The sequence below is a fragment of the Mirounga angustirostris genome, unplaced genomic scaffold (genome assembly GCF_029215605.1).
Source record: "Mirounga angustirostris isolate CCGP_5_RB_7025 unplaced genomic scaffold, mMirAng1.0.hap1 SCAF_15, whole genome shotgun sequence".
In the NCBI taxonomy this organism is placed as follows: domain Eukaryota; kingdom Metazoa; phylum Chordata; class Mammalia; order Carnivora; family Phocidae; genus Mirounga; species Mirounga angustirostris.
In genome coordinates this window covers 25,438,673-25,455,817 of record NW_026991723.1, presented here as the reverse complement: position 1 = coordinate 25,455,817, position 17,145 = coordinate 25,438,673, and the positions used below count along the sequence as shown (strand labels likewise).

Here is a 17,145-nt window from a genome sequence, read left to right as displayed (position 1 = left end):
TGAACAGGTTTGTGAACAGTTATTACGAGAATAGACAGAACAGGAGGGCTGACTTGGGTTGGGGGTGAGCCCAACCAGAGGCAGACCCACAGAGGGTATTTGGAAACAGGAGCCCAAGAGCTTCTGCTACTGTTGAGTCATAATGGCAAAAGCATTTTGTTTTTCCCAATTTCTTATTTCCAGTCGACAAAATGGGGATAAGTCCCTGCAATTTTTGTTTACGAACCAACAAGTGGTGGGGGTGTCACAGCATCTCCCGGAAAAGGCACCACATGACCGAAGCATAAGATCTGGGTCTATGAGGCGAAACCCAGTGTTATCCAGGTCAGAATATGTATGTAGCATGTTGTCCGCAGAATGAGCTCTTCGCTACTCCGTGATCTTTTCTTTCTTAGCATAAAAGTAATACTTTGCATGTTTGTTTATTTACATTTAATGTATACATACCATGGTCCAGAATTCAAAAGGTACAAAAAGGCAAGAGGGAAAAGTAAGTCATCCTCCCTATTTCTCTGCCACTCAGCTCTTTTTCCTCTACCATTATTAAGCTCTTAACCTTACTCTTCGCATGTAATAACACATCTCGTATGCCTTTCCCCATCGGTGTCTGTGAAATAGTATTCTCTGGTATGAACACACCTTTATGTATTTTAACCAGTCTCTTGTTGATGGACACTGTTACCAATTTTCTGCCGTTGGAAGCAGTGCTACGAAGACTGTCTTTATACATACAGCACGTTTGCTCAGGTGCTAGGAGAGCTGTATGATATACTGTTCATCTCCCAAAGCAGTGGAGCTCTTTCCATCATGTAATCTTGCACATGTATGGGAAAAGGCAAGGCAGTATCATTTCAGCCTCCTTTTCCTCTTATTATAAAACCCTACATGGCCACATCTGTGTAATCCCTTCCTGCAGATCCCCAGAAACAGGAAAGACATATCTCAAGTGCTTTGTGCCATCTCCCTCCCCACGGTCTCTTAATAAGCCTGCCTGTTTTTGAAGCCAATTGAACTAAATGAAAAGCACTAGAGAGAGCAGGGAATGAGGATGAGCTTTTCCAGAAACAGCAGACTGCCCAAATACATGAAATTTTTTTTCCTGCCTGCTATATGCACGCTGATTGAAAATATCAACAAAGGCGTTCTGAGAAAACCATGAAAGAGAAGAGGGGCCTTATAATCAACAAGAAAATTTACCATGGCCACTCGAGTCTTGGATGTGAGCTTTTAAAAAATCCAGTTAGTTGGGGGATAAAAAGGCACCACTACTTTTGAATGTAGTATTTTCCTGGTTTGTTCTTTAAACCAAATCATAGATTTTTCAGGGTTTTGGAAAAGAAAATTATTGCCTCAATTGTGTGGGTGCCTTTGCCAGATTGGGTGAGTTTCTGGTGAACCACAAAGTCTACTGAATCTTCTGAGTATCCTGTGATCGGTCCCTCAACCTGAGAAAGAATTATCTGGTCTGAGCAACACCTCTTGGCTGTCAGAGTAGAGCCAGAGGGCCATGCTCATCCTTCTACAAATTCACCTCCCATCTTCCTACTGCCCATGAAAGGACTATTACTCATTCTCCCACTGCTAAGCGGACACCTAATAGTCCTATGGGATGGTTAGATCTGAGGACCAAAGAAAGGCAAACACACACCACAACCAGAATGAAAGGAACCCTCTGTGATGTCCTATGAGTTTCCTTTTTACTAATATAATGCCTTTTCACTGAAGTATAATTTATGCACAAAAAAGGCCCTTTTTTGGTGTATATACAAGTTGTGACAAATATATCACCTGTGTAAGTTCATCCACAGTGAATATATAGAACATGTCTATCACACCTAGAAAATTTCTCTCATGGCCAGCTGCAGTCAACAGTACCCTTACCCACTCCCTCATTCCCAGATGGCCTGATCTTTCGTTCACTATAAATTACTTTTGCTTGTAAAATTTCATGCAAATGGACTCACTTGGCATTCATGTTGTTGCATGCATTAGTTATTTTCCTTCTTACTGCAGAGTAGTATTCTATTTTACAGATATCCATAATTTGTTTATCCATTTGTCTGTCAAAGGACATTTGGGTTGTTTCCAGCTTGTAGCTATTATGAGTGTAGCTGCCATAAACACTCATGTACATATGTTTTTATTTCTCCTGGGAAAACTCCAGAGTGTTATTGCTGACTGATACAGCCTGTATCTATTAACTTGATAAGAAACTGCCAAGTATGTTTGTACTTTATAAATAAGCTGTGTCACTTTACATTCCCACCAACAACGTACAAGGATTCCGGTTGCTCCACAGCCTCGTCAACAGTTGGTATTGTCCATTTTTTAGCCATTTTCACGGATGTGTAGTGGTATGTTATTGTTTTGATTTGCACTTTCCTGGTGACGAATGATGCTGAACACCTTCTCATGTGCTTGTTGGCCATTTACATGTCTTTTGTGAAATCTCTTTAGCCATTTTTTATTGGGTGTTTGTCTTCTTATTGTTAAATTATAACAGCTCTTTACACATTCGCAATAAGTCCTTTGTCAAACAAATGTAATGTGAGTAGTTTCTGGGACCAATTTGATATCCTCAGTAGGTTAGCACTGTGCCTGGCACGTTATAGCAAGTGGCCATGAATATTAGGAGTTATCATCGGGCAGAAAGTAGCATTTGTAGAGGCTAAGACTACCGATTCCAAATCCTTTGTAGAGAGTCTCCTAATCCACACAGCCCCTTTCCCTCTTTCAAAATTCAAGGGGAACTGGAAAAAAAAAAAAGTCTAGGAAGCAACAGGTGTTTGACACCATGCGTTGCAAACTCACTTGTCAATATTGATTCCATTGTCAGAAAAGGAAGCCTGGTTAGGATGTCAGATTAACTAAGCTGAGTCACACCATGTTTACTTCTGTGTGTTTATGCTTATTTACAGATTCGTTCTGAGACTATTGCCACCTATGCTCTCTGTGGCTTTGCTAATTTCGGTTCCCTAGGAATAGTGATCAGTGGACTCAGTAAGTGAAAAGAATATTCTTCAACAATATATGTGACATAAACATACTTTCGATCTCCATCTTGCTCTGTAACATTATTTGTCAGGGGGAAAAAGGTCCTGTGACAGTAGTAAATCCTTTGGGGTCTATTTTTTATCCCCGCTCTACAATATAGTTTTCCTATGTAACCCAAGCTAACCTCAGATGACACATAGGTTTCACTTTGCATGCAATTCCAGTGGATTTATAATGGCCACGTGGAGAAGGATTCTGAGGCCCAGGGCAAGTGGGAAAATGCTGTGATTAATTAGTGATGTCTGCCACAGGCATAGAAGTAGATGGTGATGATGAGTTGCGGATGTTTGGATCTCACCTTGAAATCCATTTGCTTTGCAATGCCCTCCAGACACTGTGGTGAAACTTAGAATAAAACATAGGACTTGCTTCTTCTGTAGAAAATGGAAGCTTCTGGGCCTTCTGGTGTGGACAAATTTCTTCCCCTCCTTCCCCACCAGAGAATTTCTCTGGATGTGGAGCTCATCACAAAGCTCTTGAATCTTGACTTTCCCAGTTAATTTGGAAAAAAAAAAAAAAAGAAAGAAAGAAATGTCACACCTGAGACGCCCAGCCCCAGAACAATTCTCAGGGGCTGGGAGTTTGGGATTCCCAATCAATGACCTCAACATTAATCTCCTGTTTCCATGTCTCCCAGCATCCATGGCTCCTTCCAGAAAGCACGATATTGCCTCAGGGGCAATGAGAGCGCTGATCGCGGGGACCGTCGCCTGCTTCATGACAGCCTGCATTGCAGGTACTACATGCCCATCTTTTGTGTCCTGTGTCCTGGAGCCCACAGAATGGCAGCTTTCAGGGGGGCCATGCCCCCACCCTGAAGATGCAGCATCTGCTGCTGCCAGAAGCTGAGATGCAGAGTTGCTGCTGAGCATATTGTAAAGTGAAATGTGCAGAGCATGGTGGAGAAGCTAAAAACAGGAGGGCTCGGTAACGCTGTTAATTAATAACATGGATGGCACTCTATTTCACTTCCAGGGATACTCTCCAGCACCCCCATAGACATCAACTGCCATCACATTTTAGAGAATGCCTTCAACTCCAGTCTACCTGCAAACACAACTGATGTGGTATCTTGTTGTCAAACTCTATTGAACAGGTATTGTATTCTTGAGTCTGACTTCTTCATATCCATTATTAATAAACAAATTAGGCCTAAAGACCCCATCCACTTATTTTTATAACTTTATAACTCTGTGTTCAAAAATAAGAACTTGTGGGGCGCCTGGGTGGCTCAGTCAGTTGAGTCAAGCTGACTCTTGATTTCAGCTCAGGTCATGATCTCAAGGTCATAAGATTGAGCCCCTCATCAGGCTGCTTGCTCAACGGGGAGTCTGCTTGTCCCTCTCCCTCTGCCCTCCCCCCACTCACACTCACACACTCTCTCTCTCTCAAATATATAAATCAATCTTTTAAAAAGAGAAAAATAAGAACTTGTGCAACAATTCTAAATCACCTTTCAACTTGACTTTTCTCAGCTGAGACTAGGAACTATAATACTAGCAAGTGCTGTGCAAACATTTCTTATGCCACCAGCTTTGTGATACACCCTTTGCATGAATTAGCTCATTTAAACCTTGGAACCACCGTATAAGTTAAGAACTATTGCTCTTTTTAGTGTTCGATAAAATCGGGCCTTGAGAAGGCTACACCACTGTCCCAAGCAGAATGAACGTAAGCACAATCCAGATACAAAATGGAGGTCTTTCTGCCCAGAGAGTCCATGCCCTTAACTAGTACCCAAGCACTAGGTAGGTGGTACTGTGTCTCTTTCAAGGGCATCAAGCAGTGCGGGCTGTCCTGACGACATGGCAATAGTGATGGTGTTGGGCTACACTGCATGAGGGGCCACCAGTGACCCATACTGGCCACTCCCACGCTCTACAGCTTCTATCCGCAAAATCAATATCCCAACACCGTTTGCCCTTCTTAATGTGCATGTGTTTTATGAGGATTGATTCTTGGTTTATTCTGGAAGAAAGAGGGGGAGTCCTTGAGGCCAGACAGGATTTGAGAGTCAAAACCAATTCTCTGGAGCCTCTGTCCTTAACCCACCCTAACCTGAAAGTGAGGGAGGAAATCAGCTTCCCACCCTATGCTATTTTTAATGTGTCTCCTCCTGCTCATCTACTGTTTCTGTCTTCTAAGGCTCAACTAACTGTTTTATTCTGCTTTCCACCAGCACTATTGTCAAAGGCCCTGGTGAGGTCATCCCAGGAGGAAACCACAGCTTGTCTTCTTTAAGGGGTTGCTGCATGTTATTGTTGCCACCAACACTGAACTGCAGCTGGATCTCTAATGCATTTTGAGTTCAGCTACTTCTCTGATGGAACTCCAGGAACTCTGCTTTGGCAAGGAAAAAAAAATAATAATAACCACTATTCTTCATGGATGGATATTTCCATCATGGAGTCAGCTTCAACTGGAAAGAGGAAAAACAGCAGTGAACCCTTCAGATGTCCAGCATCATCCTCCTCTCCTTCTTCCCTCCCTTCTGTAAACCCTTCCCCACTGAGAACTACTATGATATTTCAAGATGAGCTATTGTCTCCAGTCCCAAAGATGTTTCCTGACCCTAGAATTTTATGAGATTTTACCAGAATGCAGGTGTAAATGATGGCTCACAACAATGGGGTTATGGCTCAGCCACCCCCAGAGTGGCTCACTTCTAAAACATCTCAGGGGAGGTCACTGCATTCACCCTGGCTGACCTGAAGTAGCCAGAACTTGAATCTCACATGGAGAAGGATCAATCATTTATCAACCACTCATTGCCTGCCCTGAAGAAGTCCTACATAAATCAAGAGCCCTTTAGGAGAACATTTAGACCATTCTAAAACCAGGTTTTAAATCCTGTATGTTTAGAGAGTTATACCAGTCATCTTACCCTAAATTTTGCTGCAATAAGAAATAAGCCAAAAACCTTGGTGACTGACAATTTATTTTTCCCTTACACCTTATGCTTATTGAGGGTCAATTTTGGCTGTATTTCATGTTGTCTTCATTTCCAGGACTCATGCGAAAGAAGCAGCCACTATGTGAGGTATGTCGGGAGACGGGGGAAAAAACGTTGGCTCGCAAAACCTCTGCTAGGAAGGACCCTTCACTTCTACTACATTCCGTTACCCAAAGCTAATCATATGATTAGTCCACTGGCAAAACTTTATTTTTTTCAAAAGCTTCATAATAGTCCATGACATATTATGTATATGTATTAATCATTCTTCTAAGGAAAAGCATCCACTTTGGGGGGTTTTGTTTTGGTGTTGGCTACTTTGAACAATACCTGCCCACTTACTTCACACACCAGTGGCTTTATTCTATGGCAGGGCTATCTGACAGAAATATAATGCAAGTCACATGTGATTTAAAATTTTCTAGTCGCTACTTTAAAAAGGTAAAAAGAGGGGCACCTGGGTGGCTCAGTTGGTTAAGCGTCTGCCTTCGGCTCAGGTCATGATCCCAGGGTCCCGGGATCGAGCCCCACATTGGGCTCCCTGCTCAGCGGGAAGCCTCTCCCACTTCCCCTGCTTGTGTTCCCTCTCTTGCTGTGTCTCTCTCTGTCAAAAAAATAAATAAAATCTTTAAAATAAAATAAAATAAAATAACGTAAAAAGAAACTGGTAAAATTAATTTTAATAATACGTTTGACCCAATAGATCCATGAAATTATCATTTCAATGAATTTATATTCTTTTTATTGAACTAAGCCTTTAAAATCTAGTCTATATTTCATACTTGGAGCATATCTTGAGACACTACATTTTCATTGGCAATACTTGATCGGTATTTAGATTTCATAAAATGCTGAATGGCTTTGGGTGGCTGGAAGTTTCCCTCCTCCCAGTGAAACCACTTAATGGAGTTTTGGGCACATGATGATGTCTCCACTCTTCTTTAGCAAACATAAAAGCTGGAGGGCCGTTTGCTCCCCTCAGTTTATCCTACACCCACCTACCCACAGGCTTCTGAGGTTTCTGTGTGCTTCCTATATGTTTGTTTAATCGCTGTCTCAGGTCACTCAGTGCTGACAGCATGTTGCTGTGAATCTATGCACCCTGAGCTTGTTTCAAGACAAGGCGGTGACATCTCTTTTGAAGAATTCTGCACTCTGTCTAGTCTGCCTGGGAAATCTGAAGCCCCCATACTTCTCTCTGTGTCTGTCTTCACACCAGTACAGTTTCCACTAGTCTGAAGGACGTTTTTTAAACACAGTATTATGGGTCCAGATATGAATGTTTCCTATTTTTAATCAAGATGAAAGTTTGCTTTGCTGCTTCTTATTCTTTGTTGTTTTCCACTGCCTTGCAAAAATGGCATTTCTGTCACCAATCCAGAAGCAATGGTTATAAACAAATTCTCTGACCCTGCAGAGGCCTTACGGTCTCAGCAAAGAATAGACTGTAGTCCTGGGGTATGGAGAATTTACTTTGATTTTTTTTTTAATTTCATTGGTAAAACCGGCACACCCAAGCAGTTAGATCTGAGTGAGAAGGTCCCTCTAACTATACAGATTACCAACAATCATTCATTTTGCAAGTGCTCCCAAATAATTGTTTTAATATTTCTGTAGTTTAATTAGGCCGGTAGGCCACTGTGAAGAGCTTAAGGTGTGCACTTGCCCAGTGAAGCTGACTTCCAATTACAGAACAATTCCCAAACCAGGCATGCTTATAAAGAAGGTATTGAAGGACACAGTGTGCCAGGAAGGATTAAACTACTCTCCATGTACAGGAGGCAGGGACAGGGGAGGCAATCATTCACATTTTAAACAGGCAGGAGCACAGGACTTAAGAAGAAATGTCTGGTCCAGGTGCACCATACGGCGCTAATGAACCATATGGTCCTGAGAAAAGCTACTTTTTACAACCTGTTACTTAATTTTAAAAATTGCTTTAAGCTCCAGCAGGAAGGAAAGTATACAGGTACCCATTTTTTTTCTGGATCTAAAGACAGCATAAGCTTAGGGTAATTATGTTTTCTTTTCTATTACAAAGGCCATGTGATTGACCTCTGGATGTACAGTGAGTCATATTAACCCCGGTCCTTAGTGGACTAGTTGGCATTTTCATTTCAAGGGACTCTAGAAAGTAAACAATAAATCTGCATCAAGCCAGCCCCTCTTACCCATTATGCCTTTTGCAAAATAGGAGGACAAATTTCTGATAGGAGGGATACAGCCTGTAATCATACAACAGAGAAAAGCATTTAAATGACAACCTTGGAATGTTGTCCTCTGGCAACCACTTTGCCATGAGACACTGGGATTAGGGAAAAATTGATGTCTTGCACCCTATGTTAACATGCAGAATCAGCCCTCCATCTTCCATATGCTGAGCATGCTTCCAGTCATTTCCATAAAATAAGAGAATTGTAGAGTCCTAGGTCATTCAGAAATGTTTCCATCTCCTCTAGACAACCCCACCCCCACCCCAGGCACATAGAGCCACCAAACTCATAGATTACTATGGCTAAAGGCAGAGTTGGGTACAGTATTCCCTGGTCTACTCTGAATCCCTTCCACTGCAGAGTATCTACCTCATTCCATAATTGTTTGTCCCTATGTCTGTCTGACCACTAGACTACTAATTCCTATGTATCTCTAGTACCTAGCACCTGGCATCTAGTACACATTCAGGAAATATTTGTTCAGTCCATGAATAAATGAATATTGCAAAATGGCTCATCTCCACATAAGCAGGAACAGTTAATTGGATCACTGTTAAAAACTTCTTAAAGTCTTGGGGCACCTGGGTGGCTCAGTTGGTTAAGCCACTGCCTTCGGCTCAGGTCATGATCCTGGAGTCCCGGGATCGAGTCCCGCGTCGGGCTCCCTGCTCGGCAGGGAGTCTGCTTCTCCCTCTGACCCTCCCCCTCTCATGCTCTCTCTCATTCTCTCTCTCAAATAAATAAACAAAATCTTTATAAAAAAAAAAAACTTCTTGAAGTCTCATCAAAAATGCATATTCCTAATAAAAATTGCAAGTGATACGCCAGTGTATAACTGAGAAATTGGAAATCTTCCTCCCACCTCTCTTTATGCCCCAAAATCAGCCACAGTTAACACTTTGGTGTCGCTGCTAAGTTTTCTCTTTATATAATAAACCACAGTGAGTTGTAACGAACCGAAGTGGATGAGTCTTCTTTCAAGCCGGATGCCTGAATCACTTTCACATTCCATTTCTTGGCAACATGGGGCACACAGTTTTGCCTGTCTTTCAACACTGTGTTCTACAATGATTAAAAAACCAAGTTCAGGAGTCTGGCCTTCCTGATACTCTGCACGGCTAGTCTGCAATTTAGTAGTGTGTTCTATGTTGAAGCTAAATGGAATCATTAAAAGCATCCTAATACCCAACATAAATAGGTGTATTTTAAGTAACCAGATTCCTTCTGCTTAAATGAGCAATTGTTCTGCTATTGGATCTGGAAAAGCTCTCACAGAAAATGGAAAACAACAAGCCAGTTGCTACTTCTGATGGGATGGAAGTATGTTTCAGCAGCTGGGAGTCCAGCTCTGGAACTGAGCTGCCAGGGTTCAAACCCTGGCCCCAGACGCTAGTTCCCTTACCTTAGAAATTTATATAACTCTCTCTCTGCCTCATTTTCCCCAACTGTAAAATGCAAATAAACCTATCTCCTCCCCCATATTTTTGTAAGAATTAAATGAGTTAAATCATGTAAAGCACTTAAAAGAACACCTCCCTTGGGGTGCCTGGGTGGCTCAGTGTCTTGATTTCAGCTCAGGTCATGGTCTCAGAGTCGTGAGATCGAACCCAGCATCAGGTTCTGTGCTCAGCGGGGAGTCTGCTTGAGATTCTCTCTCTCTCCCTCTCCCTCTGCTCTCCCCCACTCACATACATGCTCTCTCTCTAATAAGTAATTCTTAAAAAAATAAATAAAATGCATAAGAAATGTAAAAAACACATTAAAGTTTGAAAGTCCTGTAGGAAAGCCTGATGAGCATGCAAGGTGAACCCCGATCAGACCATAACAGATTTTGGTTCCAACAGCTTGCAAGGTACAGAAGCATCCATTAGCTGAAATTTTTGTTACTTGGAGCTATAATAAGTTTAATCCCATTGATGGGAAAGGTCGGCCCGTTCTTAAAAGCACTTGTGCAAAACAAAGACTCTAATTCTCATTAGAATTCACCCATCAGAATCCAACCTGACCTTTCTGAGAAGGACATCACGAAGAGTTAAGAATTATTTGCTCCCTTTGACCATCCATTCATCAATGTCTGGCCATGGAAACAGGTTATTCAGAAAATGAGGGTTTCTGTGTCTCCTTAAACCAAACAGAAGGAAACAGTAAGTTCTTGGGGACTCAGGAGAGGTCCTCTTGTGGCAATCTCACTTGACTGCTGTTTCCATAGCAACAGACTCCAGCCAGCGTTCTCAAACAAGCATCACGTGCTCCCAGGAAGCTGCAGCTGGACGCTCAAGAAAGTTCTTTCTCAAAAGCTGCTGAAGTATTCAGAAAGAATTCAATCAAATTCCACCTGAAATTGGCAGGGGGCTGGTCATCTAGATGACCTGAAAATAAAATTAATTTCTTAAACGTTTTCTCCTCATTCTGAGTAGGAATACCAGGAATATGCTTGGGCAGGGTGGTGGGGGGGGAGATTTTATTCAGGTTAGAAGTTTTTACAAGTGTCTCTGCTCAGGTGCAGAGCACAGACACTGTCCAGACAGCCATGGTGAGGCACAGGGCAGAGATCCAGAGAGCTTACACATGGGCCTGGAAGGACAAAGCAGAGATTCTGGTTCTGGAGGTAGGTTCCTCTATCAGCCACTGCAGCTAATTGGAAAAGGCACTCACAGGCATTTTTCCTCTATCCCTTCTCATAATAGCTTTCATCAGATACTTTATTGCAAAAGTAATCGATCATATTTGTTTTAGAAAAATATTCATAATCTTAAGAAAAAATAAAAACTTTACCCATATCACAAAAATATAACAAGTGCTAATAATCTGTGGTTATAGCCATTCAGTGTCTGTGTGTATAATACTTTTAAAATGAGATCACTATTGTGATTTATTTTGAGGCCAGCTTTCCCCCCCTTAATATATGGTGAACACTTTTGCAAGTTGTTAAATATTCTTCTATCTCATCATTTTTAAATAGCTGCAGAGCATTCCACTATATGACTGTACCATAATTTAATCTACCTCCTATGGTTGGCCATAGTGGATGTTTCCCATTTTTCATGATTAGTAACACATTTGCAATAACCATTCTTGTAGTCAAATCTTGGCACAAATTCACAGTGACTGCCTTGCAAGACATTCAAAAATGCTACAGACACATAGAGATTTATGTCCCAACAGAATGCTTTCCATCTTATGCTAAGCCTCAAGGCAAAGCCAAATGATCAATCTTTGAATGGACTATATATTTCCAGTACAAAGCTAAGACTACCTGTAATCAAAATCCCAGATTCTGCTAGCAATCGAGAAGGTAGTTGAAACATGAAAGCAAGCCTGTGCTTGTCAGGATTTCATACACTAGTCACTGGTACCCACTTTGTGAAAGCCGTTAGTAAGTGACATACCAGGTTATCTTTATCTGATTAAAGATGAATTTTCTAGGGTAGGACCAGCAACTTCACCAGCAAAAGCAGGATCCAGAATTGTTGTTCTATCTCCTCTGGCTGCCCGGGAGAGCAGCCATGGATTCTCCTTTGCTGGGAGAGGGGGTCAGCTCCCTGTGCTCAGTATTCACAAATGGCAGCATACTAAGCAGACTGTTCTGTACCTGGCTCTTTTTCACTTAATAATGTATCCTAAGGCTCTAAATCACTACGTACATATTTTATTCTTTTGTACATATCATATGGATTTACTACTATTTATTTAGTAGTCTTCTATTTATGTTGTATTCCATATTTTGCAAGAAAAAAAAAAAGCTGCAGTAAATAGCATCTACCTGTCTCACTTTACACGTGTGTGAATGTACTTGTAGGAGAAATCTCTAGAAATGGAACTGCTGAAACTTAAGGCATATACATTTAAAATTTTGAAAGATACTCACAGACTGCCCTCCATGGAGATTAGACTGATTGATATTCTCATCAGCCAAACACAATGCAGTGTTTTATTAAACTTTTGGATTTTTGCACAATGCAAAGAAAATGGCATCTTGGTGTTGTCTGAATTTACACTGTTTTTGTTAAATGAGGCTGAGTATCTCTGTTGGGTAGGCTTTCTTTTCCTCTGACATTTGTAGGTGTTCTTTATCTATTAGGGAGCATAATCTCTTGTCTGTGATATGAATTGTCTGTGATATTTCCCCAATACTGTCATTTGTATTTTTACTTTTTTGTGGTACTTTTTGCCATGCAAAACCATGTCCCAACTTCATTTATTGAATGCTGGCCATTTATATTTTCCCCGTATATTTGAGATGCCACTTTTACCACATAACAAAGCTCCATATATTGAGGTGTATGTGGACTTTCCGTTCAGTTACATTGATCTATCTACTCCAGTGAGGATCAATTGTTTGATCTTGAAGGGGATCAAAGTATGCTACCCCAAAAGATGCCACTTCAGTATAAGGACTGTTTCAAGCTGAAAGCAATTAGCCCTCCATCCTCCCCCTTGCTCTCTAAAAGCAGGGCATTAACTACCATTTGTAAAGGTGTCTCTGTGCCCTGAACCACAGAGAAGCACAACTCAATCACTGAAGTGGGAATTACAAGTTCTTCACTCTATGTGAAATATCCAGACACAAGGAGAATCCATCATCCTTTGTCTTTGAGTGTTTGTGGGGGGTTATGGTAAAATTAGGATTAGAAAGAGAGAGGGATGGTAGCCTTGGGAAAGGCAACAACTTGAGTCTGTATAATCTTCCTGAATAATTCTTTTCTTCCACTAGTTCCCCCATATATTTACTTTCCAAAACTCACTGCCCCCAGAAGCACAATTTACTGCCAATTTCCTTCCCACAGTTTACTCCCTTCCCTTATCTACTTACTTCACAATTGATCACTCTTTGTTAAAATGGTATAATCCCAGGTCAAACCACTTCCTTGGGTTTTCACATCTTTCTTCTGAATCCCCCATAGGCAGAAGAAATAAACTGCTTCTCTAGTTAATCTATCTCTTATAAGTTTAATTCATGGGCTCCAGCCACAGAACCTAAGAGGGTAAAGGAAAAGATGTTTCCCTCCCCTACAATCTCTAAAATGGAGATTATAATACCTATCCCAGAGAATTAGCCTGAAGATTTAAATGAATGTGGAATGTTTGGCCCATAGCCAAATCAATGAATTTCAGTAATGATGATGAAGGGAAGAAAAATATTGCCTACCTCACTCTTGTACAAAGAAAAGTAGATACCCAGAGAGTTTGCACATTACAGTAGTCCAAAGGTTAGCTTTCCATTATACTTTGAACTAAAGACTCCTTTACACGTGGAAAATGATATTACCAATGACCTTGATGGTAGGTTTGAGATGATTTTAGTGAATTTTTCACTCACCCAGTTTAAAGGGAATCTCAAGGGCTGTTACTCTCCCCGCTGGAACTGGCCTGCCAAGGCACAATGTCCAATAAGACCGGATTTGAATTCTAGTTCAACCACTTATCTCTGTGACTACATTTCCCTATCATCAAAGGATACTTTTACCTCCTTCTAATTCTGACAAATAATGCGATAGTCATTTAAGAAAAGTGGCTAGCACTGTGCTTGTTGTTACGTTCAGTAAATGGTAGTTCTTTTTGTTGTTACCATTATGTTCTTGGTCTAATCATTAAAGATGATGGCTTTGGGTGGATGAGGTGTGTTGATTGAGGGAAAGTTTGTTGTATGTTTGAAAAATTTTTTATACTAAAATGTTGGGGAAAACCCAAGGCTACCATCCCTCTCTCTTTCTAATCCTAATTTTACCATAACCCCCCACAAACACTCAAAGACCAAGGATGATGGATTCTCCTTGTGTCTGGATATTCCACATAGAGTGAAGAACTTGTAATTCCCCTCCTGGCCTAAATTTCAAGCTGTCTTTATGAATGTGTTTTGCTCCCTTCCCCTAAGACTCATACTTCTTATTTCCTGCTGGCCCAACTGACAGCTCCAATTTACACACATCTGCCACCAACAACTCATGCCCCCAAATCCCTCCCGCCCCCCACACCTTATTTCTCACAGGTCCCAACTCCCAGAGTCCAAACAGCTTTGCACCCAGGAAACTGCAGAGAGGAATGAGTCAGGGCCTGGGACCGACACCCTGTTTCCAGGGCACTTGGAATGCCAAAATCAACTGCAGCTTCCTCCTGGTGCTATGACGTCGTAGGTGACCCTCTAGAGTTACCAGCCCGGAAACAGATAGACACACAGATCAGTGAGTACTGGTTGCCATGGTGAGGAGGGACTGAAGGGTGCTTTCTCCAAGCCCATTGGTGCCTGGCCCGTCAGGTGCCCATGAGCTGCAAGCAAGTGCTAAAAGGCCCCTCATCAAATCATTAACATTTAGGCAGGAATTCTATTGTGTTTGATTGGTCTGATGGTCCAGCTTCACAAAAGAGATGGGGGGGCAGGAGGAGAACTGCTGGTCCCTTTAGAAATCTAGAAAATTAAGTATGTAAAGCAAACTACATTTTTAAATGCCTTGTTCTTGTTCTTTTTCAAAGGAAAGTTTTATTAACTCATTTAGAAATGTTTAACTTCAGACCCTCAGCATCCTCTAGCCCAGTATTTATCCAAATGCTGTCCCCAAGCTCCTGGCTCAGAACCTCTAGGGGTGGGTCCCAGGTATCTGCAGTTTTAACAGTGTACCTAAAGTCCTATGCACACTCAGGTTTGAAAGATACTGCTGTCGTGGAGCTCCATAACTTTACCATCGCCTGGCAAGATGACAATTCTAGCGAGCAGCACCCAAAATCTTTGCTCTATTCTGAATCCTTTTGTCATGTTCCTCATCCTTATTGCACCCCAAGAACCACGCTGCTTGAAAGATATTTGTCTGCCAAACAAATTGCATGTAATGATTTCCCCCCTCTTTTATCAAAGATTTATATAACCCCCAACCTGATTGGCAGAGAGAAGCACATTAAGCTATTGCATCGATAAAAATTAAAAATTCACTTCATATCAAAGAAAACTGATCTTCCTTTACAGCCTCAGTGCAGGTGAATGCATATTGATCATTAGGCTTTCAGAGATAAAAAGAATAACCCGAGCTCACCAGTGCTACCTCTGCGGCCACTTAGTCATCTGAGCATCTCAAAGTAGGATCCACAGAAACTGTTAAGGAACTCCATTGCGTCAAAGAGCCCGTTCTGAGATTCTGAAACATGTCAAACAGAAACAATAACAAGATCTACCGGCCTTCTAAGGAATGTAACCTTATTTATTCCTTCATTTACTTAAAATTCCCCCTCCCCCAGAATGGAGACAATTTAAAGTGATTCACAAAGATCCATTAAGTAATCTAAATTGCAAATAGATCTACCTGCCACAGCCTGCTACTTGTCTCCCAAATAGCTCATGGCCCCTTCCTCATTTTTAGCTACAATACTTGGCTAACGGCATTCCCAGCTGTCTTTACAGCTTGGTGAAGTCATGTACTAAGATGTGTTGAGGATGGCAGAGAAACATATTAGAAGCCTGGGTTCCTGATGATCATGGAGCTGCCATTCCAAACTTGGACCGCCTACCCAGAATTTTACCAAAGAGAAAATGAAGCTTCTATCTTGGTTAAGTCACTGGTATTTTGGGTTTTCCATTCCCCAGAGCCAAACCTAATTTTTACTACTAATATAAATGGGGGTAGGAGTGGGGGATAGAAACATACTAAGAGTCAGAAATAAACTTAACACAAAAATATATACCATAAAGTCTTTATATTTACTATGAATGAGTTGCAAATTTAGCTTCAGGCTTATAGTGGTTAATGTGACAGTAAAACTTTTAAGGACACAATTCTCAGTGTCATGAGGTTTGTTTTTAACTGTCCAGGAGAAACACAACTGTTCCTGATGTTGTGAACAAATTAATTTATCCTAAGAGTCTTCATAAAGTGGACATCCATCATGTAATGTAATTAACAACACGGCAACAACTTCCTTATGGGAGAAACAATATGTCTTATGATGTTCTTCAATACAGGCTGGGAGAATCAAAGTGTAGATAATTTGAAATCACCCTGTGTACAGGTTTATGTAGTCTACTACATTGAATGCTCCCTTTCCCATTCCCCACAAACACTAGCTAGGTAGGACTTAGAGAAGTAACTTGTGGGATGACAAGAAGGGGCTTAAAAAAGCCAAGTTCTTATACACTTAACCCAGATCCAAGTTGTCTACCACCAGCACCACCAATGAGAAATGGGCAGAATTGATAGGTCCTTCCTTTCACACATACCCCATTCGGTCTTTATTATTGAGTTATTTTCTCCTTCAACACATCCTTAAAGTTATATAAATTTAAATTTTATAGGTTATGTAAAACCCATTAAAAATTCTCTGTGTGTGAGTGTGTGTGTGAGTGTACCAGGGGGAGGAACTCAACCTGTGTTTTTTCTACTTCTAGTCCCTGCAGACCTCTGAATATACAATGCAGGTAGATAGTAAAATTCAGCTACGTAAGGTACTCATATACCCATAAAGCACAGGCACCAAAAATGTAGATATTTAACTTATGGGTCGTGTGTCCCAACTTGAACACAAAGTGGTGAACGTCAGCAATTTCTATCTCCTACAGGAAACCAAAATGGTCCCCAACACACCACCCCTTTGCCAGGGGCAGCAAGACAGGCAACCCTAAAGCCACGAGGATCCATTTTCAAAATCTCTGATGGATCCTCATGCCTGCTCTATTGATTCGACAGCCTTCCAAGCAGGGTCCTGCCCTCCAAAGACTTGCTCGTCAAACGTGGGCCTCTTTCTGGATTTATCCTGTTGAAGGAATGATTTGGTGAGGGCAGTGTGTGGGCAATGAGTGGTGAATATGTGCTACCTCAATCAGATGGTTATAGACTTTGCATCCAATGGGGTCCCTTTATACTTTATGGCTAGGTTTTGTTCGTGTGTGCTCCTGATAGCCCAACACTGACTTTGAGAAAAGAAGGGTGCATTGCTTTTTGT

At 41.4% G+C, this 17,145-nt stretch overlaps 1 protein-coding gene across 1 annotated transcript in view; it reads left to right on the top strand.

Moving 5' to 3' along the window:
* SLC28A3 (solute carrier family 28 member 3) overlaps positions 1-5,621 on the top strand; it is a 54,984-nt gene extending 49,363 nt beyond the window's left edge. The window contains exons 15-18 of the mRNA XM_064579878.1: positions 2,919-3,000; positions 3,692-3,790; positions 4,030-4,150; positions 5,234-5,621. Of these exons, the coding sequence (XP_064435948.1) occupies positions 2,919-3,000; positions 3,692-3,790; positions 4,030-4,150; positions 5,234-5,360 (429 nt within the window). The 3' untranslated portion in view covers positions 5,361-5,621. The remainder of the gene's footprint in view (positions 1-2,918; positions 3,001-3,691; positions 3,791-4,029; positions 4,151-5,233) is intronic.
* Positions 5,622-17,145: the final 11,524 nt, after the last annotated feature.